The 24,499-nt window shown below is 35.0% G+C and overlaps 1 protein-coding gene across 2 annotated transcripts; it reads right to left on the minus strand.

Moving 5' to 3' along the window:
* Nucleotides 1–686: 686 nt before the first annotated feature.
* On the minus strand, nt 687–22,863 carry LOC144964264 (uncharacterized). 2 transcript variants are annotated; one of them, XM_078898344.1, is made up of 13 exons: nt 22,809–22,863; nt 19,668–19,776; nt 19,383–19,461; nt 14,283–14,368; nt 12,349–12,501; nt 11,191–11,348; nt 10,708–10,755; nt 10,308–10,502; nt 8,286–8,672; nt 5,822–5,981; nt 3,600–3,701; nt 2,126–2,203; nt 687–1,013 (listed from the first exon to the last, which is right to left on the minus strand). In XM_078898344.1, exons 2-13 carry the CDS (start codon nt 19,768–19,770, stop codon nt 877–879), a joined length of 1,686 nt encoding a protein of 561 aa, XP_078754470.1. In that variant the 5' UTR covers nt 19,771–19,776; nt 22,809–22,863; the 3' UTR covers nt 687–876. The 2 variants fall into 2 exon arrangements, with proteins under 2 accessions (XP_078754470.1, XP_078754471.1); XM_078898345.1 differs by having other exon boundaries at nt 19,383–19,458; nt 22,809–22,858.
* Nucleotides 22,864–24,499: the final 1,636 nt, after the last annotated feature.

Below are 24,499 nucleotides of genomic sequence, written 5' to 3' on the forward strand. Positions count from 1 at the left end.
AACAATAACCATCACAGTCTACAGTTAGGTACACAGTTCAGACCCGAGTCAAGTGGAGGATGGTGTAATGTGTGCAAATTACCCTACCAAAGGACACAACACTGTGATTAGATTTTATGCGTATTGTTACTAACAAGCCTTGACTCCATACACTTGGTCAACAGCACCTCAGCATTGTCAAGTGCTTGAAACGAAATATTTGAGTCGTATAAACTGGTAGACAAAATAGACCACAACTATAATTCTCAGGTAACCAATTCAAAATAACAATTATTTTTTAAATCAAAATAAATACAAAAATACATAAATAAATATAAAAATAAATAAATCTATTATATAAAAATAACTGGCATATATTTGCACGTGCTACCCTCTTATTTATTGGACAGACTTTGTCCATTGATGTCTTAAAAGATTTGTTTCAGTCCAAATTAATTTCCACAGTAGTAAAATCATTGAAATAAAAAAGATCCTGTGCCTATTAAGCCGTTTAACTTTGTGATTTGTCCACATCAAAACATACTCCATGTTTTTAGTGTTTTTAAGTTTAATATATAGATGCTGTGTTGATGACGTCACGCGACCAGCTGCTTTTTCAGCTGGATGGCAGAAGCATAGGTGAAAGGTGAAAAAATAAAATCAAATAGATGCAACAGTTATCACTGGCGGCGATGAAGATGATCATATTTTTTTTTTTTTGCTTTTTTTATGTATTGTATTATTAAATTGAATGAGTCTTTATATTTGTTGCTCCTTAAAGTATTTTAAATAAACCAATTTAAATCCTCCTGTAAGCATAACTAGTGAATTATGACTAAACCTTAACTCATCTAAATCAAGAGCTCGTAATTTTTAGATAACAGATTTGTTTCACAATCAAATATTTGAGCAGAGAAATGGATAAAGAGCAAGTGGTAGCACGAGGTTGTCAATTTGATCTGTAAAGGCCTCATAAAGGGCACTGTGCACTATGCCAAGTAACACGGCCATATGATTGTAGTATGACAAGAAACCTGTGGGAAAAAAATAGGCAAATAATTAGTGTATAATCAGTGTTCAAAAAGTAAGTTTGATCCTCAGAACAAATAGTTATCTTAACACTCAAAAAGTATAAGAAGAAAGAAGACAAAAAAGCAGCATTTGATTATCACAAGTCCTTGTGAAATGAAAACCTTTTAGAGGACCATAATGATGTTGAGTCAAACATTGATATTGCCACAAACTTCTTTAATTTTAACCAACTTATCCCTTTTAATTTTAAAACTCACTCGACTGTAAAAATGCAAGGTCCATTTTTTCAAAGTTCATTTTTATAATTTTTTTTTTTTTTACACACAAAATAAATCAGATCACCATTATGTTATATATCAGAATAAAGGTAAATCTTTCTTCTCTTCTAATATCACTCTGAAATTCATGTCTTATGGATAGGAAGCTAAAAGTTAATTTTTATTTAGAATTAGGTAGCATTTTCCCCAGAGTTACTTCTTTTGGCTTAGGATGACAGGGTATTCGTCTTCATTTTGGCTTAGGATGAAGGGTGTTAACTTCATTTAGGCCTAGGATGTAATGGGTTAATGAATTAATACAAGGGATTTGAACTTGTAAGTACTTTAGTACCAAGCTGTGATTAGCTGTGTTTAAAGTTTAAACAACACTTGTTGGATCAATCCCACTCTTCTTCACACATCATTCACAATGATACCCGTACACGCCCTATCCACCAGGTAAACAGTTCACACAAAGAGAAAAAAAAATCATCCCATTGCAATGTGAACGTCAGGGATGTGACAGCAGTCTACCAATGTCGGTTTGTAATAAAACTCACTGAGTTCAGAAAGCATTGCAACATTTTTAAAAAAAGTGCACTTCTTGCCTCCATTCTGCAGGCACTTTATGGTTTTGATTACTTTGTAGAAGGCTAGATGGCTTAAGTGGTGTCAAATATTTGAAAAAACAAACAAACAGGGATTAAAAATTTTTTTAATTAAATCTAAGGTTTCGTTGGATCTGAAGTCACTGTATCCGAGGTGCACGATATAATTGGAATTCAATACCAGCAAGCATAAAGAAAAAGAGAGAAAAAAAAGGGAACCAAGATCTTTGCAGATACCCTTAAACTTACCATAATATGAGAAAATGTAAACAAAACTCAGTTGAATAACAATCGAGCTCAAAGTACCTTCCACAGTTTTATTTGTCCCTGAAATCAATATGAATAAAAAATGAAATTTTTAAAATGTAAACTGGTGTCATTTGACAAACACTTGTAAAAAATGAAACAGGGGTAAAAAGTTAACCCAATTTAATACTTCCAACCAAAATGTCATATCAATGTCGCTCATAACAATTTAAAATTTGTACGTACTATTTAGTATCTTAGTACAAGTAGATTGGTAGGTGCCATTTTTGTACTAATACTCTTACAAGATCTGTCACTGTCTATTGTCTATAGCCATTCATACACGAGTCGAGTGGGAAAATATGTGTAAAGTGCCCTTTTAAATGCCCAGGCAAGAGTTTTGTAACCACTGTTACCTATCAACTTAACTATCTATTTTTGTTTGTTTGTTGCTTTAGGTCTCTTCCAACACAATTGAGGTTATATGAGAGACCGCTGAAACAAAAAAACAAGCAATCTAACAAAAATAGTACAAATGTAAATCAAAATCATAACCTAAAGATATCATAAGCTAAATTATAAATAACCAAGAACAAACAGGCAGAAGATTTACAGAAAAAAAATATCCCCTGTCAAAAATACAATCACAAACCAAAGAAGCAGGATAGGCTAGTAAAGAGAAGAAGAAACGACATCACTATCGGATCGTACACCCATGCGAACATCATAGGTATATGATTCAAGGGTGATGCTCCCATCCAACCACCCGCACTTAACTATCTAACTCATTCAACATGATTTGTTTTGTTACAAGACAAGCCATAGTACTGCTTAGTCATTGATTGCCACATAATGCAACTTGTTTTATTTTGTTCATCCATTGAGTCAAAGTTCCTCTTATCTCCTCTTATTTAACAGACACTAGCTTTCATAAAGAAAAATATTAAATATTACTTTCACAGTTTTAAGATTTCCATTTTCAGGGGATGTTGGCACCGAATTTTGTGTTTTCAAAAAGTATTATCAGCTATATGATGCATAAGACAAGAAAATAAAGGAATTGTTCTTGGATACGACAAGAGATGAATAGATTAGATGAATATGATGACTAAAGAAATGAGCCTTGGCAGAAGCATTACTCGAAATAAAGCTATTTGCCTTGATTCAACTTTTTATTTTCTTTCATACTTTTCGTATTTTACATTTTTTAAAAATTTAGCTCTGCAGTTTTAGATGGGGGATGCGTGTTTAAAAGCCCCTGAGGTAATGCTAAACCTAATTGCAAACTGATAACCAACAAATTGCATTACACTTTTTAAAATAAAGCTGTCATTTCCATACCTAAGCCTTTTACATAAAGAATTGAAAAAAGTAAGTACAAAATGTAACTTTACCAAAATCAACTGCCTTCTAATAGCAAAGTTTCATGTTGATACAGATATATTCTTGTTTACATATAAAAAATATGTGTACCCACCAATCCATTTGCGTCTACCAAATGTTCTCCCAATCACACAGGCCACAGTATCTCCTATACCAAGGGACAACACTCCACTGTACAATTTCAATGGAGATTTTTCTACAATAAGAGAAAACGGAGAAAACAAAAGTGTATATTGTACAGGGGCGTGGCTCTATTGGTTCAAATGGTGCCTGGCACCGCATCCATCTTTTAAAAATGGATAATATCATTTTTTTAAAAATATAAAACTGTGAAATGGTATATACCGCCTTTTGTCAACAGTGCGAAACATACTCCCTTTCTCTCACAACGCCTTCTGTCCACGCTTCTATCTCGAATCACACAACCGTTGATGACTGCGACTGTGTACCATCGCTGGGCGAGTAACTGGATTTTCCCACGCATGGAGCGGATTTTCCTTGGATCCATTTAAGGCTATTACTATCAGTGTTACCACATTGACCACTTGAGAAAATGACTCGAACTTTTACCATCTTTAAATACGAGAAAAAACCCGGCTTAGGTGCCGAGAAATTTTTGCTCCAACTCTGGTGGACTGGGCAATAATAGCTAATGTTAGTCATTTACGTCATAGTATGGTAACTTCGAACATCTTTACTATTATCGAAATCCCGATTATTAACAAGTTCATTTGTTTCTCTCTCTTTGTCGTGATTAATAATAATAATAATAATAATAATAATAATAATAATAATAATAATAATAATAATAATAATAATAATAATAATAATAATAAAAATAATAATAATAATAATAATAATAATAATAATAATAATAATAATAATAATAATAATAATAATAATAATAATAATAATAATATCATTATCATCATCATCGTCATTATTATTTTGTTTTTTTTTGTTTTTGTTTTTTAAATGATTATTATTGCTGCAAAAATTGATAGGAAGGAATGTGAACGAATTAAGCAATACATTTCTTGATAGTGATGCTATATGATCTTCGCGTGTATATGTGTGTTTGACTTTGTGTGTGTGTGTGTGCGCGCGCGTTCATCATAAGAGAGAGAGAGAAACAGAGAGAGAAAGAGAGAGAGAAAGAGAGAGAGAGAGAGAGAGAGAGAGAGAGAGAGAGAGAGAGAGAGAGAGAGAGAGAGAGAGATCTTGTATGGTGTCATGTTTGATTTCCTAAGTGGAATAGCTTTTTACATTCCTATGCTTTGTAAGTTTTAAAAATAAACTTTGTTCGATTGACATTCAATGTCTGCATGTGTCCCTTAAGCCATTTCCCTCAGTGTCCAAATTCCAATCAATATATCGTTCGCGATTTCTATAAACAAACTACGTATTTAAAAGATTTGCAGGGATAGAAACATCACCATGCAAATTTACTTTACAATTATGTAAGTATGTATTTTCTTTAATTTTTTTTTCTTTCTTTTATATTTACAAATATAGCATGTGTAAGTCATTTTCGTCTGGCACCACTTTATACTGTAAGCAAGCCATGCCGCTGATATTGTATAAATTCAGGAAACTACAAAGCAAAATATTTAGTCTAAATGTGACCCATCGCCCTAAAACGGTATTATGTATGGGTGGTTTAGATGGTGAAAACTGATTTTAGAGCCAGAAATATGAGACTTGTGCCAACATTTTTTTTATTAAGAAAATAGAAAATGATTTCTGAAGATACTTAAAAATAACATTTCCTAAATTTTAACTTTAAATTCACCTTTCATCACTTGGTTCACCCCGACATAATACTTGATTGAGATGGTAGTCACAAATTATCATTAGTTTTTATTTGACTTGGCCATAGTTCTCCTGATAACTGGTGTGACATAGGGATGCAACTATAGTGTTGAAGTGTATGTATTTGGCTCTGGATCATCATCCTCAGTTTGGCCCATGATAAACTTGCTTCTGTCAACCGATCATCCCAGTGTCTCTCAACTATTAGAAATATTTCTTCTGCCAGAGAGCCAGTATGGTCAACCTCGGAAGCTCTTTTTACTGTCTGTCCAATCCAACTGCACCTCTCTTTTGATATTTCTTCTCCTATTGGTTATTTAAAGTCATTTGTGCCCGATGCAAATTGACATGAGCACCAAAATTCAGAAGCATAAGATTTTGATTTAATCCCAAAAACAATATAATTGGAAAATATAATTTTATAATTACTCTCTTTCATATATCAAAAATCACAAGCAAGAGGTTCACATTAACATAAAACAACAACGAATCTTAAATACATACCTGTCAAGGAAGAGCATGTTATCCAGAGAGGAAGAGATAGCCCAATCAACAGATAAAAGTGTGTCAAAAACAAAACACCTTGATCCCTCTCATCAACAAAAGTACGAAGAATATTATCAAGATGGCGACCAATCCATGGCACTTGCATCACTCTGGCAGCCTAAAAAACAATGATCATCATTTTTGTGGACAAATTGAAATGGAAAAGAGGTATAATATAAATAGTTGTTAACTAGAAGAAGTGTGTAGTGTGCTTAGCGCTGAGAGGCTGCTTTTCATCCTCTCTGCACATTTTCAATTGTTTTACTGCTATTCATTTATATTGTAGATTTAATTTTAGTTGTGCAATATTGGATTGAAATTCCTTTTACTACCAGAATATTTTAACAGTGAAATTGTATGTTTTATTTGAGATCTTTAGTGTTTTACAAACTAAATTCGTAAATTTAAAATTTATATATCTACCATTAATCATTTTTATTTTGTTTGTTTGTTTGTTGCTTTAGGTCTCTTCCAACACAATTGAGGTTATATGAGAGACCGCTGAAACAAAAAAACAAGCAATCTAACAAAAATAGTACAAATGTCAATCAAAAGCATAACCTAAAGATATCATAAGCTAAATTATAAATAACCAAGAACAAACAGGCAGAGGATTTACAGGAAAAAAAATATCCCCTGTCAAAAATACAATCACAAAACAAAGAAGCAGGATAGGCTAGTAAAGAGAAGAAGAAACGACATCACTATCGGATCGTACACCCATGCGAACATCATAGGTATATGATTCAAGGGTGATGCTCCCATCCAACCACCCGCTTAATCATTTTTACCACCGTGAGGATCTACTCAAGTTCAAATCCATAACAACACTGCCACCACAACCAGATGTAACTAATTAACACATCTCAGTCTATTTCAGTCGACACAGTCAAGAAGAGGAAAGAAGGGTGGAAGAAAACACAAAGAACGAAAAGCGATGGAACATAGCACACTGAATGGAAATTAAAAACAACAGAGATACTATAACCACTGATGCACTGAGCAAAACTAAACACAACAAAAAGTCAAAACAAAAACAAACATTACAAGGAAGTGACACTGACATTGATTGTATAACACATCAAAAAGCAACCGACACATTAAGAACATTAATCTTTAACTTTAAGAGTTTGTGGAATTAAAAAGAAGAATTTTCAAACACAATTGAAGAAACAAATCAGACATCATTTTTGGAACGGAAATTTGGTAAAATGATAAAATAAGAAATAGTGAACTTCTCCCCATTGACTCATTTGATATTTACAAAAAGGACAGACTGTCAATGTTAAGGAGGCGAGGGTGGTATATTTTTATGTGTCCAAAAAATCATTGACGAGTTGCGTTCTAAAATATAATGAAAAAGACGCCAGTATTGTTCTGCAACATCTTGTTGAAACCAAAACTACCCCTGATAAGGGGAGTTTTTTACAGGAAGTATAGAACAAATGTGAATGCCGAGCTGATGAATCTTTCACGAGGAAATTTCAGCTTTAAGAGGAGGAATAATAAGAAGTGTATCAGATATTTACTTAAACTAAACCAAAAAACATAACCTAGAAAGTATCTTCTCCTCAATATTTATAAAGATAAACTAAAATATTTTTTAAATCATTAATTTCAAACTGAAAGTCAAAAATTACTTTATTCTTTTTAGTTATTGCCCATAAGGCCATGAGATCATCTAAAACTTTTTTAAGGAACAGCAGAGAACAAATGCATTCATATCTGTCCATCAGGACAACATGCTCGTCTGTTGCCTTATTTAACACTTTTATCCAGATTGTGATTTACCTAATAACCCAATCACAGATGGATCAAAATGGTAGTGTAAAAAAAAACCATAGTTATCACATGCTCAGTGCACTAAACATCACATAAATCAATGTTTAAATAGTAAATGTTTGTTAGATATTTACGGTTTTTACACCAGTTTTAGATCATTTCAGCACAAGCAAAAAGAAAGATAATAGAAATGGTAAAAGATTTAGATCTAGTTATATAACAATAAAGAATGAAGTTCAACAAAGGGGACTATATCAACAAACATCAGAAGTACATCCAAGAGTGATGTATCCATGTCAATTGTCTGAAATCATATTGACACTACTTTAGGATCTCTACCAAAAGAGATAAATTCAGATGGTTACAAACATTATGAGAATAATCTTATAAAGACATAAAATTTTATAGAGAGTTAATTTACAAGAAAGAAAAAATATCATCTCACACACCCATCTGACTGCTTTCTTCTCTTTCAGAAAAATAAAGACAGACTCAAAGCAGAGCAGAAGAGAAAGCAAATTATGATACCATTCCAGAACAAGAATACAAAGGTGCAAGGAAAGGACAAAAGATTTAGACAGGAAGAAGATATGGCAAGGCTGTCGACCAATGTAAATAGAGAATGATTTTAAAAACTAACCTCTACAATGATGAAAAGACCAAAAGCTATGCAAGAAGCAAAGTACAAAAGGTGTGGTGCTATTAATAATCCTGGAATGTACACCAATAAAATGAATAGATGAAAGACTTTGCGTGTGTTGAAAGAGACATTGGGTCTTGAAATTTTCTCATCATGCCTTTCGATTTCGAGATAATTTTGGTCTCCAAAATCTTCTGATGTTCTAACATTTTTCCTCCGCATGCGAGAACCAGACTTGTCTTTGCTTTCTTCCTGCCTCTCCACTGTGTATTGCAGTATATCTTCCAACTTCGTTTTTTGTACATGAAGAGATGATTGAAGAGCATGACCAATGGTCCAAATCACTGTGATGCCACAAAATAATATCCATGAAAACACCAACATGGACTGAAATGGAAAAAGAAAGACAGAAATGATAAAGATATCAATGAATTTTAAAATGTCCTTGATAGGAAACTTTTTGCTTTAAAATACGACTGAGTATTCATAATATTATCTCAATAATAAGAATTGGTGGGTTTTTTGTTTTTTTTGGTTTAATGCTTTTATCTGTTTCTTTCTTTTTAATAATTTTATCTCAAAGAATATGCAATGTGTAATGAACAATATATTGTTACTTATAATTTAAGGGCAATTAAAGAACACAGTCCATTTTAAAGCCCTATTACGGATATGATATGGTAAGTTCAAAACTTGCTTAACAGTTTGACATAATGTTTTCAATCATTTAACAGGTTGAAATCACTGGCTACAAAAGTACTAAAATCCAGTCCAGAACATATTGATCTTACAATATTATAAAAAAAACCTATATAGCAAAACAAAATCACAGCTTTTTATTTGACATCCCTCGTGTCTCTTAATGGACAAACCACAAAGATTTGCGAAAGATTTTTAAAAAAAACATGTTGTGCAAAACTCAATTTGATCCTGAATGCTAAAACTGAATGTATAATACATTGCTGAAATGTTCCGAATTGAATCATTGCATTGTTAAGGAAATCTTATCTTATATTACGATAAATCACTAAGTTCTCTATTTGGATATAAATTTTTTTTTTTAATTTTGAAAAGGAGGGAATTAATCTAGGTTTCAGATGCTGTTTATAGAAAGTATTTTGATGTTATTTTGTCTTCCTCAAGGGTTCATCCAAATCTATTCTTGGGAACTTTTCCATTCCTTTCTGTCTTCTTTTTATTTTGTTTTATACAATACCAACAAAAAATGAACTTTTGAATTGAGTTAATTGCTCTATTAATTAAGTTTTCATGAAGCCAAATTCTTAGATAACATATGATAACAGACCTGTAAATACTGAAAGACAGAATAGACTGAACTTTTTCAAACTCAAAATTGCTTTATACACCACTTTCATTAAATTTTAGGTCAGCAGAATGATCGACATAAACTTATACTTTGAAATTGATGAATCTGAAAATCAAAAGTCAACTGTAAAAATATAAGGCTCCATATAACTGCAGTTTCATTCATCGCAATATAACTATTACCAACAATTTCATGGCCAAGAAAACAGCAAATCAAACTTTTGTAGCAGTAGAAGGCTAAAAATAGCACACATATTCATTGACCTGTTGGCTTAACTCGAATGAGGTTAGTGACTAAGAGTGAAGTTTGCACATCTACAATGCTTTGCAGATTTCATGGGTTTGCCAAAATAAAAATAGCACAGCACAGTCGAAGTGGAGCATTCAATTATTTTATTTCTTCACATTTTCAACCTACTGAAGAAGGTTGGTGGATCAATTGCTGACAAATACTGGTGAGTCCGAATTATAATTATGATGAGAGGATTGACAGGTCTGTAACAAGCAATTGAGTAAGGGGCCACTGAACAGTTATATTTTTTTTTTTTTACTAAAATCTCGTAATTACACCTTTCCTTGCAAGGGGAGGGTGGGGGGGGATTTTGAAAGCATTTTTTTTTATGCTCACAAATCTTGTAAACTTGAAAAAAAAGAGGGGACGGGGGACATGACTGTACAAAAGTCATCCTGACCTACCAGAGTACAATCCCCTTGAATCAACTGCCAAAACCACCACAACAAATTGTCTTGACAGACCCAGGTAAGGAATCCCAAAGAGGCTATGGCAAATGCAGCATACACACAGAGGCATGACAGGAGTGAGAATACTGAAAGAATAGCTTTCATTATCCAAATGGCAAATGTTGCTGTCAATATAGCAATCACTGCAGTCTGGAGAAAAGAAAATTTTAAAGAAAAAGAAAACTATTAAAAGGATCTATTGCTTTTTAAATAGATAAAGAATTTATCTGTATACTTTAGATGTTAATATGAGAAATCAGTATGTCAAAAACTGAAACACTTTATTAGAAACAATATATTCAAAGGTGATGCATTTTAACTTTGCTACTATTCAACCCTCCATTTCATGACTTACCACTCCAATCCATTTCAAACGAAGTTCATCTTGATGTACATATTGCATCTGAAAAAAAAAATTTATAAAAACAGAAAAAAAAATAATTCGAAAAAAAATCTAATAATTCTACATTTATGTGAAAATTTATTATTTACTTTAAAAAGAAGAAATAACAAAGAATTCTAATTTGACATTAAGTCCTACATAGAACCATATTCACATATCTGTCTCTATCCTTCAAAGTATATCAGTTGACACTAATAAGGATAGAAAAGATTGCAGGAAAAATATATCCTGGCCAAAATGCATTTAACAAGCAATATAATACCAACTAATCTCTTTCATGAACGTTATAGTTAATGCAATATCTGAAACAGATAAGTCACTTATGGAGGAGTGGACAATTGCCTAAGGAGTCCAATTTTAGATAATCAATTAAATAATGGTCATATAAAATCTGACAGGAATTGATATGACTCCAGTTTCATAAACAATACAGACCCTGAGTAATTCTCTTATTATCCGTGCAATAAAACAGAGACCCAACTGAAGACAAATAGTCATTTCAGCATATGAAAAAGACCGAGGAGCAACTTCAGGAATCCAGCTTAAACCTTTCCACAACAGTAATGATGACAAAGTAAAAATAAGATGTGTGCCTGAAAAATAAAAATAAATTCATTTTAACTATAAATACCTGTTTATTGATTGAATGTCAAAAATTCAATATTTTGTCAAATGAAAAAGAAGACATTGTAGACATATCTAAATTGTAAGCTAATTATGGGACATGAATCATGAGAATGAAATTTCATTATTGGTACCAAGGCTCAAAGTTCAGTTTTCAAAGAGAAATTACACTGTCAAAAAATAAAAGGCATGAAAGATTTTTTTGGTTCAAAGGATTTTATTGTGCAAGCATTAATATCGGTCTGTGTAAAAAAATTTGCGGGCATACTCTCTCTCTTTTTCACTCTCTCTTCTTGTAACAAGGAAATCTTGAATGTTGTCAGGGATAGGGTGAGTGACAAAGATTATAAAACTCAATTGCGTCATGTGCTTTGATACAGCATTTTACACACATTAACCTCAATCATCCTTAGTGTAAATGAGTACGTACCTGGCAAACGGCAGTGACAAATATTATAAGAGTACTAGTACAAAAATGGCAACTAAAAGGTGCATAAAATTGAAATTTAGTTCTAATGGCCTCTTTGGGATATAAATTAATTTGTTGTGAAGCACATTGAGGCAAGGTGTGCTTATAAAAATGTATTATTGTTCATACTTATACATTTTGTTCTATGTGCTAATTTCATATAAATACTCATTCTCTAGTAAAAACATGTTTCTTCTTTTTCCCAGCATTTAGGTGGTCACCACTGCATTCATTTTCATTTCATTTGGATTACAGCTGCATTAGCATATTTTGCCAATTTTGTCAAAAAGCGTAAAAAGAAATGTAAGAAAATGGCCATGATTTGATCAATTAAAGTGGTTAATAGTCCGCCTAAACAGTGCTTACAATTATATTAGACAGATCGTAGTTTTGATCAATTAAAAAATAGAGAAATAATGAAAAGGGCTCGACTGCAAATGGTCATTTAAAGCTGGATTTCTATGTAATTTTAAATCAAAAAAGGACTTGTTGAAACTTACTGAAATTAGCAAATACTAAAAGGTAACCAATTGTTGTTAATAAAACAGCGATTGCTGCTAACTTGTGCTTGCCCATAAGAAAGAAAAATTTTGTGACACTGACTGCTGTAACTCCTAAACTCAGATGAATATCATCAAATCCATCGAATTTGTCTGAAAACAGAAAAATGTCATTTTCATTTAAATAGATATTATCATAGGTAAAACCAAATCCTGCATAAATGGAATAATGTGTATTTGTCTGAGTATAGAGTAAAACAATTCAACACGAGGAAGGGGGGCCTTTTTAAAAGAAAACATATTTTCCCTTGTTTTCCTACTGTCACCAAACTTTAAATTGACCAGCTTTGTGACACTTGCCTTCAGACTGGTAAGTCACTGATTTGATTCCTGCTCTTGGCAATGCAAAGTTGAATCCTTGTAAAAGACTCTGCATCACATTCTCTCACAACACTCGTGTGAAAACTAAGTACCTAGCCAGTAACAGTGTTGTGTTTAGATAGATCGGGTGTGAAAGAAAGAAACTGGAAAGTTTCGAAACATGAAGCATGTAGCCGTCAGACTGTTGCAAGTCTAAAATTTTACCACAAACCCATTTATTGAAATTTCTAAACAATTTATATACGAGCTGTGTTTCAGAATTAAGTTTCCCTCTTCTATAACGTCACTAATAAGCAACCTAGAACTACTAAATTTGAGACAATATGATGCCATATCTAAGAAATTTCAAGTAAATTGGCGGTCATGTCATAGAGCTGTGATGTGCAGCCTTCTCACACTAGGATGATCGGGTTGTTATAAATTTCCAACTCTTCTGTCAAAATACAGGGAGACCTTTGTAAAATTTTGGAGCACACTGCTCCTTCAATTCAAACTGTTAGAAGGTGGATCGGGGAAGTTGAAGATGGGAGATCTGACATGCAGAATGCTCACAGAAAACAAGGAGAGAAGAAAGTGATGCATAACGTTTTTGTCCAACACACGTGGCATTATTCTGAACTGGCCTGTCCAACCTGGTCAAACTGTTAACGGAAACTATATCAGATTAGTTCTTAAAGACAATCTGAGACCAGCGATATACAAAAAAAAAAGACCCACTTTGCTTTAACAAGGCGTCATTCCGCATCATGACACAGCACCAGTTCACAAGTCAAGAGTTGTGAACGAACTTCTCATGGGAACTGGTGGAAAATACGCCCTATTCACCTGATCTTGTCCCATGCAACCTCCATCTCTTCCCTAAAATGAAAGAAATGCTGCGAGGTCAACAATTTGAAGACAAGGACCAGATTCAAGAGGCAATAAGGAATGCAATCATGGCCTTGGATAAATAGCAACTGGTAACCATCTTTAACCATTGGGTGCAGAAGTATGTGAAACTTAATAGTTCTTATGTTGAAAAGGTAATTAAGTAAAGTTTCATATGATACCAAATACAAGGTTATTCATAATATTTTGTGAGTACAGCGTGACAGGGAAACTTAATTCTGAAACATACCTCGCGTATATATAATATATATATTTATATCAGGTGGTACCAAAAAAAATGTGCCAATGTTTATTTATTTCTATTGTAGAATGTTATAAAGATATCTTTTCCAAAATTTCACTACTATTAGAACTATTCTTTGTTAATAGACTTGCAAAATATCAAAATACTTGGATGAGCGATGTTTGAAGAATATAAAATCTTGTAACACCACCTAAAAATTTCGATATCAGAGAAAAGATGATACTAATTATATGACATTTGTGCATTGTAATTCTTTAAAGAAGACACTTGTTGCTATGCCTAGATGCACATCCAACTACATATCTGTCAAAACCATAATGAACCATTTTGCACTGTTTGAACCGTTTGAAGAAAGGAAAGGGCACAGCCTCAAATATATATATTCACTAGAAATAGAGTCAGAAAGCTATAACGCACTTACCTAATTTTGATCCCATTGCTAACTTTTCATTGACGAAACAAAGTGGTATCATGAATAAACACATTAGGTTTGGACTAACTAGCGGTCTGTAGAATGGATTTTAAAAATAAAGAAGAGATCAGAATTAGCAAACAGATACAGCAATCTATTCAATCAGCCCACTTATAGTTGGGATTCTATACGATATTTGTAGTATCAGTGATAAAGTCATTAAATAATTATTTTACTTAGAAATGATTAAATTACAGAGCAATCTCTAGATAACAACAGCCTTGAATAAAGACAACCCCTGGTAACGACATTGTCCTCTGGTCCCGATTTTTTTTGCTATATGTTATTAGTGATAAAATAAACAAAATAGCAACATATATTTTAGTAAAACCAATAATCAGCAGTTGATACCAATGCTTGATACCCGACCATCATCATCTCTCGTACTCTTAACCAATAAAATATGCCTTTTTTTTTGCTCCCAACGAGATCACTTTGTTAATGACCAATCAGAACACACGTTTACAACACTGCATGGAATCAGCGCTTGTTCATATGGAACCACAGCTAAAAAAGTTTATCAGTGGATGGAACTCTAAAGGGTCCATTAATTCTTCCATTTTAGTAATCTGTCTGAGATCAGTGGAGATAAACTGATATTAGGCAAATGCCGTGTCCAATGACGACAATTATGGATATTTATGGTCTCATAATATGTTGGAATAGTTGGGAAAACAATAACAGCCTCTTTAACTTCATCATTTTCAATTGAAAAATCTCTAAACATCAGTCCAAATTTGATCTTTTTGTGTTAATAACTAGTTTGTCTTTTATGTTTTTAATATCGCAAGATGTAGATCTACGATTTCTTAAGTGCTTGTAAAGTACGGTGCACTTAAATAAAAATTTCAGTATCGCATGGATTTGACTTTATTTAAAATAAAAACTAAATGTGTGCACCTGTCTTCTTGTGCTGTATTATCATAGCGGCACTTGAATTTTTATTAAATTTTTAGTTTTGTTAAATGGTGTTCGAGCACTGTTTACCATCAAAACAATGACAATACACATTGGAGAGTGAAAGCGTAACTGGTATAACATTTGTAAACAGGAGAAAGACACATTCTATCATTGTTGAAACATGTCTCCTCTCAGGCACTGGTCCGTGCATTGCACTGTTGTGTATTCACAGGTATCACAATGTCCCCCCCCCCCCCCACTTAAAAACCCTGGAATAATGACACCCCAGGATAATGACATAATATTCCAGTCCTGGGCAGTGTCGTTATTTAGGGGTTGCATTGTACCAATCTCCAGTGAGAATTCCTCTTTCTTTTTTTTGTCTTTTCTTTTTCTTTTAATAAGTGGACACCTCCCTGCACAGGTCTTACAAGGACTTTAAAACGTACTTGTTTCATATCCTTTAAAATCCTTCGAACATCATTTATTTTCAGTCATGAGATCTAAGCTCCATTAATATAGTCAGAGATTCACCATTGTTATTATCAACAGTGGCAGTGGTGTATAACAGTGGTCCTCAAACTTAGTTGGGTAATCGCCCCCCTAGGGCTAGGTAACAGTCCACGGGACTCCCCCCCCCCCCCCCCCCCCCATCCCACTTTTTAACCATCAACACAAAATGACTAAGGCAGACAAAAAGATAGTTTTGAGTGTTATTATTGTGCAAATCTCTCTCTCTCTCTCTCTCTCTCTCTCTCTCTCTCTCTCTCTCTCTCTCTCTCTCTCTCTCTCTCTCTCTCTCTCTCTCTCTCCTCTCCTCTCTCTCTATCTCTCTCCCCCCCCCTCCCTCTCTCCCTCCCTCCAAATCGTCAATAGACTGAACGAAATCGGGTCGATCGAGGCGCCGTACGCCGAACCCAAACGGATCTAGCCTTCTCACGTGACCATGAACGAGATCTGGATAGTGAAGGCTCTCAAGCGATATGCAGCATCGGATCTAAGGTCACGTGATAGAAGATAGCTTGGGTTTTGGCAGCGACATCTAAACAGACGATGGTTGCTGGCCAATGCAGCGTGTCTTCGTTGTTTGCTTCGTAGAAAGGAGGAGGGGTTATGAGTTGTAGTAGTGTATCTCCTATTTATGTAGCAAAAAAAATTAATAAAAAATTTTTATTTTTTTTAAATTATAATAATAACAATAATAAAAATAATAATAATAATAATAATAATAATAATAATAATAATAATAATAATAATAATAATAATAATAATAATAATAATAATAATGATTATAATAATACCATATAAAAAAAGACACCTAAAGTAAAATATGTTTGCTTTTTAAAAATGTTGCTCTGAATGAAATAAATATTATTTCAACAAGAATGATATATTAATTTCATCACAGAAATCATGAAGAGATGTAAAGTTTGATAAATAATGTGTTATTGTACCTACTGTACTTTAAATAGTCCAGAAAATGTGGAATCTCTATTTGCACTTAAAACGTTAAATTTTCTTTTTGTGTGTGATGGATGGTCATAATTTAACAACAGAATTAAATGTATTTTATTGCTTTAGATCATGTAAAACTGAATTTGGGTAAATATTTACAATATGTTGTACTTCAAATCATGGGAATTCAATTTGCTTTGAATACCTACTCGTAATGATAAAAATCAGCATTTTTAATGCTCCTATATTCTACGGAAGCATTCAGTTGAACTTCAGAAAACCAAAAGTCTACTGTTGGCTTCAGCTGACAAGAAACGGAGAAGGAAAGAATGGAGACTACCTCAGGCCTCACCCTACTATGTGTTAGGGGAGGGGCAATGTCAGTGTCATTCAATAGTAGATAATTGTGCATGACAGAACTTTTATTGCGTTATATCATATAAGCTCCGCCTCCTCTTTCTATTCTGGAGTGACGAGATTAGACGAGAGGAGGCGAGAAAAAATTGATCATGTGTTCGTTCAGCTTCGGCGTCCAACTATAACTTGGTAATATCAAACTCCTATTCCTATAGACCCAGGATCCATGCTAGCACATCGAGTAAGGATGTCCTGGAAGTGATTTCTCATATCGACTTCAATTTTTTTCAATATGATCTGTTAAGATCCGAATGTTGTCATTAGAGATATGCTCTGCGATGTCTTTGAGGTTTGGATATTTAGTGAAGTCCCTCGGCAGAAGGAGTGCCTGTAAATAGGAAAATTTGCTATGAAGTTGGATATAGCAGATTTCATTTGGATCATGTTGGTGTCATTACCTTGTAACTGTAGGTACAGTTAGTTGGATTTTCCGTAGACCTCAGACAGGTAAGTTAATCTATCTTTGATTTCGGTGAGCTGGTCGGCGATTGGAGAATTGATTGACTGTAAAAGCTCGACAACGGAGTTGAATGATGCAGTCATTAAACAAAAAAGTTCCCTTTAGAAAGCCATCAGAACTCTGTGTGGAACAGCAACCTATTGAAGCAGGGTTCGAAAGGAAACAGCAAACAAGTGCTGTATTTATAGACCTATCAGCGGCGTACAATACACGGTCTGGTGCAAAGGGTTATTGCTCAAACTTGCAAATATCATAAGTGCAAAAACACCTTGAATTGTTTTCTTCAATCCTAGGAGAAAGACAATTCCATGTCACTGCAGCAGACACCACGAGCAAAGTCATGAAACTGAGGAATGGAGTCCCTCAGGGATCTGTTCTGGCGCCAATGTTGTTTAATGTCTACATTAGTACTCAGTGAGGACACCATCAGACTCAAATCCTACTTTGATAAGTGGTATCTGAAGATGAACATTTCAAAAGCCCTGGCCACAGCATTCCATCTATGCAGTGGGTGGCTCTCCCATAATCTGAATTTTTTCGTCGGGGACCAGTTTCTCCCATATGAGCCGAATCCAAAGTAATTGGGGATTAAGCTGGACCACAGCCTTACCGATCGTGTCCATCTCGAAGGAGTTGCCAGGAAGATAGAGGAAGCTGGTATTAACAACTTGGGGTGCTAATCAAGCACCTCTGAGGATTTCCGCCCTGGCACTTTCCACTGCGGAGTATTGCAATCCAGTGTGGGGTAGAAGAGAAGGTTGAAGTAAAACTTCACAATTCCATGCATATAGTGTCGGGAATGCTGACAACGCCTAGAATGAATGTGGGGCCCAGTAATGGCAGCAATCCAGCCCCCCCCCCCCCCCCCCCCCACCTGTCAACTGGCTTAATAAGATCATAAAGAGAGGTAATGGGGATACCCCTCTCTAGCATGTAATGAATTTCGAGCCAAAATAATTCCTGGCAATACCTGACTTTGGACAGAGCTCCATGTACAAGATGGAAGTCGGTTTGGACGAATTCAATCCCTGGAGGGGGCGGGGTCATTGACTACTCGAAACTGGGGGAGAAGTTGCCAGGCTTCTCTACCACCAAGAGGGGACACTAGGTGGTAGCAAACTGACTTTGGTCAAGAACCTGTCTCAAGGCATTCTCTCTTTATCAGTGAGGACTTGCCACCTGTCCAACATGTACCCGTTGTGGTCAAGAGTCCAAAATGTAGTTGAACGTTGTCTTGTGATGAAGCTTCCAGGTGGGTTCGCAACTGTACACAATTGTAGCGATGAGTTTGCGACCTGGATAGATCATCATAACATAGTAGTATGACACCAGTAAAAGCTGCTGTCAATGACAGCTTTGTGTGGATGGAAATGGTGACTAAGCTGGAATTTACAATGCTAAAGGGAAAGGACATAAACTAAGCTTTGTTACTGCACTAGCCCCGACTTTTAGAGCAATTGAGAGGATAAACTATCATTGATACTAACTTCTGGAGAGTAGGAAACTGCACCTATTTGTTCCACCACACATCAAGTCTCTCACTTCAAGTACATTTGATTGGGGGAAATGTAATTTTTAAAAAGGAGGAAATTCCTCCTCCAACTGCAAAATTGCGGGTTTCCAGAGATCCAAGAAAACCATCAGCACTGATTTAAATTAAGCAAATTTCTAGACTCAAAACAAATTATGATAACCACTACATACATTGAACCAGAATGTGCCAAGCCCTCTAAATCATTGAAAGTGCAATTGTGGCAATGACAACATAGAATATCAATGGTTTTAAGAACAAGATCGTTTGTGCTTGTCATACTCACCGGTACTTTGATTGATCTTTCAATCCATCTGTATTTCTACTTAATAACAAAACAAACAGAGACTGCAGGATCAAAACTTCTGAAAAGAAAATTAAGGTAAGAAAAATCATAAAAGAATAAATCTCAAATTATTAATAGCTTGTGAAGTTAATAGCAAATGACAATAACTATGATGAGGAGATGACGACGCTTATGAAGATGAGATGATGAGGATAATGAAGATTATGATGGGTGATGATGATGATAATGATGAAGATAATAACAAGTATTTTCCAGTCATCATACCAAATGTAAAGCTTGTAGTTGATGTTAACCATTCAACCCTGACACAGACATAGAAGCTGTAAATCAAAGATACACAAATGAGGAGATTGCATTCCCTCTCCATCGTGATCTGAAAATTTGCAAATTGAAAATATAAAATATATTTACAATGCTAATTGACTGATAGAAAACCAAACAAATCGTTTTCATAAAATCTTATTCCACAAAAAAAATATTTTTTGTCTTTTTTTTTTGCTAATCATCAACTGCCCTTTGCACCAGCTGGCTTTACCCCCAGCTTCCAATCGTCTTAAGTTTGGTCTCTACTGTTTGTCTCCAAGAGCCCATCGACCACCCATACTTTTTTTTCCCCTCAGGATCTCATTTCGCAATTACTGTCCAGGCCTGTTTGCCCATCTCGTATGTACATTGTATGTACCAGTACCCGACACTACTTCTGCAGTTTGCGCTGAGAATCTCTCTTGACTGTTACTGTCTTCCTGCTGGCGTTCACTAATGCCAATCATCATATAAGACTCTTGAACTTGAAGAATCCCAGGTGGGCCCTCACTCATTGGTTTTTCCGTAGCATGTTTTTAAAATTTAATGGGATAATGTTTTTGGCCCTAACCCAACCGCTAACCTGCAGTGCCAGTGACTTTGGTCCTGATGCTGTAACTGTAACCCTATCCCTAGCTACTAAAAGTGGCAGATGAGTATGCGGCCTTACCAAATGGCCTCCCATGAAGAACTTCCATATACAGCACCACTCAGGGAAGAACTGAGATTATACATCAAATGTCATAGTCATAAGTTATGCATAGATATTTATTAAACTTTAATATATATCATAATATTAAATGCATAGCTAGATATAGGAAACTTAAGTATTACATGGATTCAAAATTGAAATAACTGGCGAGTTGTATATATAAAAAACTATTTCAATGTGCAATATTTTTTACAGTTAAGACATTTCCATAAGAAAGTATGGAATAACCATTAATATAGATAATATCCGTAGGAGATGCTTTGAATGGAGCATACCTATTAGTAAATGTTTCAAATACAGTCCACTCTGGATAATCCCAACTCGGTTAATCACAACTTTCGGTTAACCGCAACATTTCTCAAGAAACGGAATTAATTCTATATAAAAGTCATTAGTTAATTGCAACAAACTTCGGTTAATCGCAACAAATTTTCAACCTCAACAGTAGCAAATTCAAGAAACCGATCAAACAAATTCTCCTGATTAAATTTAATCATGAGTGAAATATGCAGCTTTAAGAATCGTGATTAGGCAAGGTTTAATCCTACACCACTCTGAGACAAAAGAGGGTGGGGCTTTGCAGTATATGGTTTTTGCTGATATCTTTAACCTCGTGAAAAATCTCATTTCATTATTCATGAAGACTCTTTAAACATATTTGCTTCCACCATTGGAAACTATTGAGCATCACGTTTATTGACTTGCCTTTCCAGGAAAACAGACGACGGAAATGAGTGATGTCAAAAGCAAAGAAAAATTATGGGATTTACAACCATTAAAAGCAAAAAAATAATTATAAATAAATAAATAAATAAAATAAAATATAAATTAAAAAAGATACACAAAAAAAACAAAAACATAATTTTAAAACCACACGCATTTTAATGAAACCATGCACTGTCCAAGGTTGTGTAAACTCAGAGGGAAAATGTTGCTACAGTGGAAAGAAAACTCAACTTCGGATAATCGCAACATTTTCACTGATCCCAAGGTGTTGCGATTATCCGGAGTGAACTGTATATATCTAAAAAATAAACAATAGATTTAATGTAAAAAGATTTAATCAAAAGCAAAGGTTAAAAAAAAATAATACTTCCCTTGTTCTGAGATTTTGACATTTGGCGGAATATCCGGAGGAAAAATAACCAATACTCCCTAAAATTGTTCTGCTACTTTCTAGTGGCCAGATAGACAGTTTAATACTAATAATACTTCAGGTACTTTCAATTATTTATTTGGCTTCTTTTGCATGACACAGATAAAATCTCTAGTATCAAAAGCTACAGCAACACTTTCAAAGATGGCCGCAAAGCTGTATCTCGATTGCAAATCTAAATTTATGAAATTATTGAAATCAAGCCGTTTTTCTGGTCTAATACAGATAAATTTGTTTTTTTCCTTTGAATAAATATCACTGTAACTCAGTGAGCAAGTCAGTATATGTACTATTACGGACTATTAGTCATTGAAGTTTGAAGTGGAGCCTGTGTGTGGATTTCAGCCCATTTCAAGTTCAATGTCTTTATCTTCAAAAGGCGAATTACCCACCAATGCAGATTTTATACAATTATGTGGTGACTTTCTCCATTATTGTGTTATTATTGAGTTGAATTGAAAGATAAATGTTTAATAGTTGACCATATATAATATATGTTGTTGGTAATGTCTAGGATTTCTGGTGAGAGTTTCATTCCTTGATGGTTCTTGGGAAGAAACTGTTTTTATATGTGTTGGTTCTGTGTGTTGGAATTGTGAACTTACTGCTATGACAATTTCTTGTGGATGTACAGTGTTGTTTTGTGAAATACTGTGGTAAAGTTACTGCTGTTTTGTTGGAATGTACTATTCTGTGGAGAAGTCGGAAGCGCTTTTCTTCCGCCTACTCTCCAGTGTTTTCCACAGCGACAATTTCAGGGTCTCAGTAATGCATCCTGACTCGCGCAAGTAATTGTTGGTGACAAAACTCGAAGCTGCCCTTTGAACTTGTTCGATTTTCTTTTGATGTGGCCTTTTGTTGCTGTTGATAAGGATCCCACATTGGGTCTGCTGAATTGGTCTATGATGAATAAGAGTATATGCCTGATTAATAAATTCACAGCTACAACATTACAAGACGTCCCCTATCCGCCACAAGGGGACCCTCTGGAATCGATTGTTTAGTTTACCTGCCGTTTAATAGCCTTCACTGATAAGATAAGGTTCCCCATGTTGAGCGATGATGAGGAGAAGAGAGCATTTACACATTCACAAACCAGGACCAGGATATCACTCTTCTCTAATTTACTAACTGCTTTCGCTACGATTTAAATATATGAGCTGTATCTAAACAAATGAGAGATCCTACTATTGTTGTCCCTAGACCTCAACTATTCTTAAATCTTACAACTTACATGGGCTTCTCACGACTTCTTACGTCTTGTTGTTCGATAAAACGAAACCGAAAGCAGAGAGGGAAGCACTCAAATTTTATAACTTCGAAGCAAAAGAACACAGGACGGTAGTCTGTGGAACATTCTTCGGTTCTCTTGTGTATCAAGTATCAAATAGAAGGTGTGGGGTGTAGTGGTCGTAGGGGGTTGGGAGTATTTCTTGGACCAAAGAAGGGGTTGGGGGGGGGGGGGGGGGGGGGGGGGGGGGAGAGAATTTGACCAATCCAGGCGAGCGAGATGTAATGGATAAAATGGTTTTCTTTCAATCAAATGTTAATGCTGCTGGTAAAATTAAAATAACAGCGACAACATTCTTTTCAAAATTATCTAATTTAATTATAAAAGTGAACAAATTGTGAAATTTCACCGGCTCGTTTCGTAAGCTGAAATTTATTAGAAGGGAAGGGGGGTGCTAAAAAGTTTTGGATGGGTGCTCCGCAAAAATTCTGGGGAAAAATGGGGGGGGGGGGGGGTCTATTTGATACACTATAGAACTACATTAGCAACATTTTGGGCTTGTTTTAATCTTGTAATGGAAAATATTTATATTTTCATGCACTACAGTTTTTTATTCACGCCCTTCTATGCGGTATTTTCAGATGTCGCTTGGGCATCTATGAAGAAGAATAGATAATCCACCAGACAAACCGAGAATCCCCAATGTTGTCCAAAGTGTGCAAAATTGAGATTAATAATCTTGAATCTTGCACAAGGAAAAAAATGATGATGATGATGATGATGATGATGATGATGATGATGATGATGATGATGATGGTGATGATGATGATGATGATGATGATGATGATGATCATGATCATGATGATGATGATCATGATCATGGTCATGATAATCGTTCTTATTTAGCGCTTTTCACATCAAAGTCTCAAAGCGCTTTACATCAGATTGGAGCAACGAAAACATAATTCTGCAGGTGATGATTCACACAAAGATTTTCTAAGAAGCTCTTGAGTCTTTTCTTGAAGTCTATTGTGCTTGTTGATAACCGGACGTCCATGAGCAGTCCATTTCAAATAGAGGGGACAATTTGACTGAACGCACGATCATCAGAAAATTTCAGTCGTGATCTCGTGGCTGACAGTAAGCGAATTGAGCTTGATCTCAGTTGTCTTGGTGGAACGTTGATGGTGCGCGGTCATTCAGCGCAACACTTTGCGATCTTGTATTCAATGCGGGACACGAACAGACAGCCAATCGAGACCCACCTTTATTCAGGCGCGCAATCTTCCCGATTCCAGATCCCAGGCTATACGGTGGTCCAACGCGAGGACACTTCGAGGCTCAAAGGAGGGGTTAGCGTTTACGCTAAAGAGCCATCGAAGGTAAGGGTCATTGAGAGCGTAACGGACAGCAATGGGGTGAACCGAATTTCCGTGGAAGTAGGTGGACTGTGTCTGCATAATATTTACAAACCACCTAGAGCGACTTGGACTACACCACCGGTACCGGTGGTCAGCCATCCTTCCATCTGTCTGGGAGACTTTAATAGCCACCATCACGAATGGGGCTACCGAGACTGCAACGAGGCAGGAAGACAACTCCGCTCATGGATGGACTGTAATGATCTACACCTAGTGTACGATCCTACAGCCAAGGGTACCTTCCGGGGTACCCGCCATAAGAAGGAGTACACT

Source organism: Berghia stephanieae, chromosome 2 (assembly GCF_034508935.2).
Source record: "Berghia stephanieae isolate SIO BIC M18660-M18661 chromosome 2, UCSD_Bste_1.3, whole genome shotgun sequence".
NCBI classification, from domain to species: domain Eukaryota; kingdom Metazoa; phylum Mollusca; class Gastropoda; order Nudibranchia; family Aeolidiidae; genus Berghia; species Berghia stephanieae.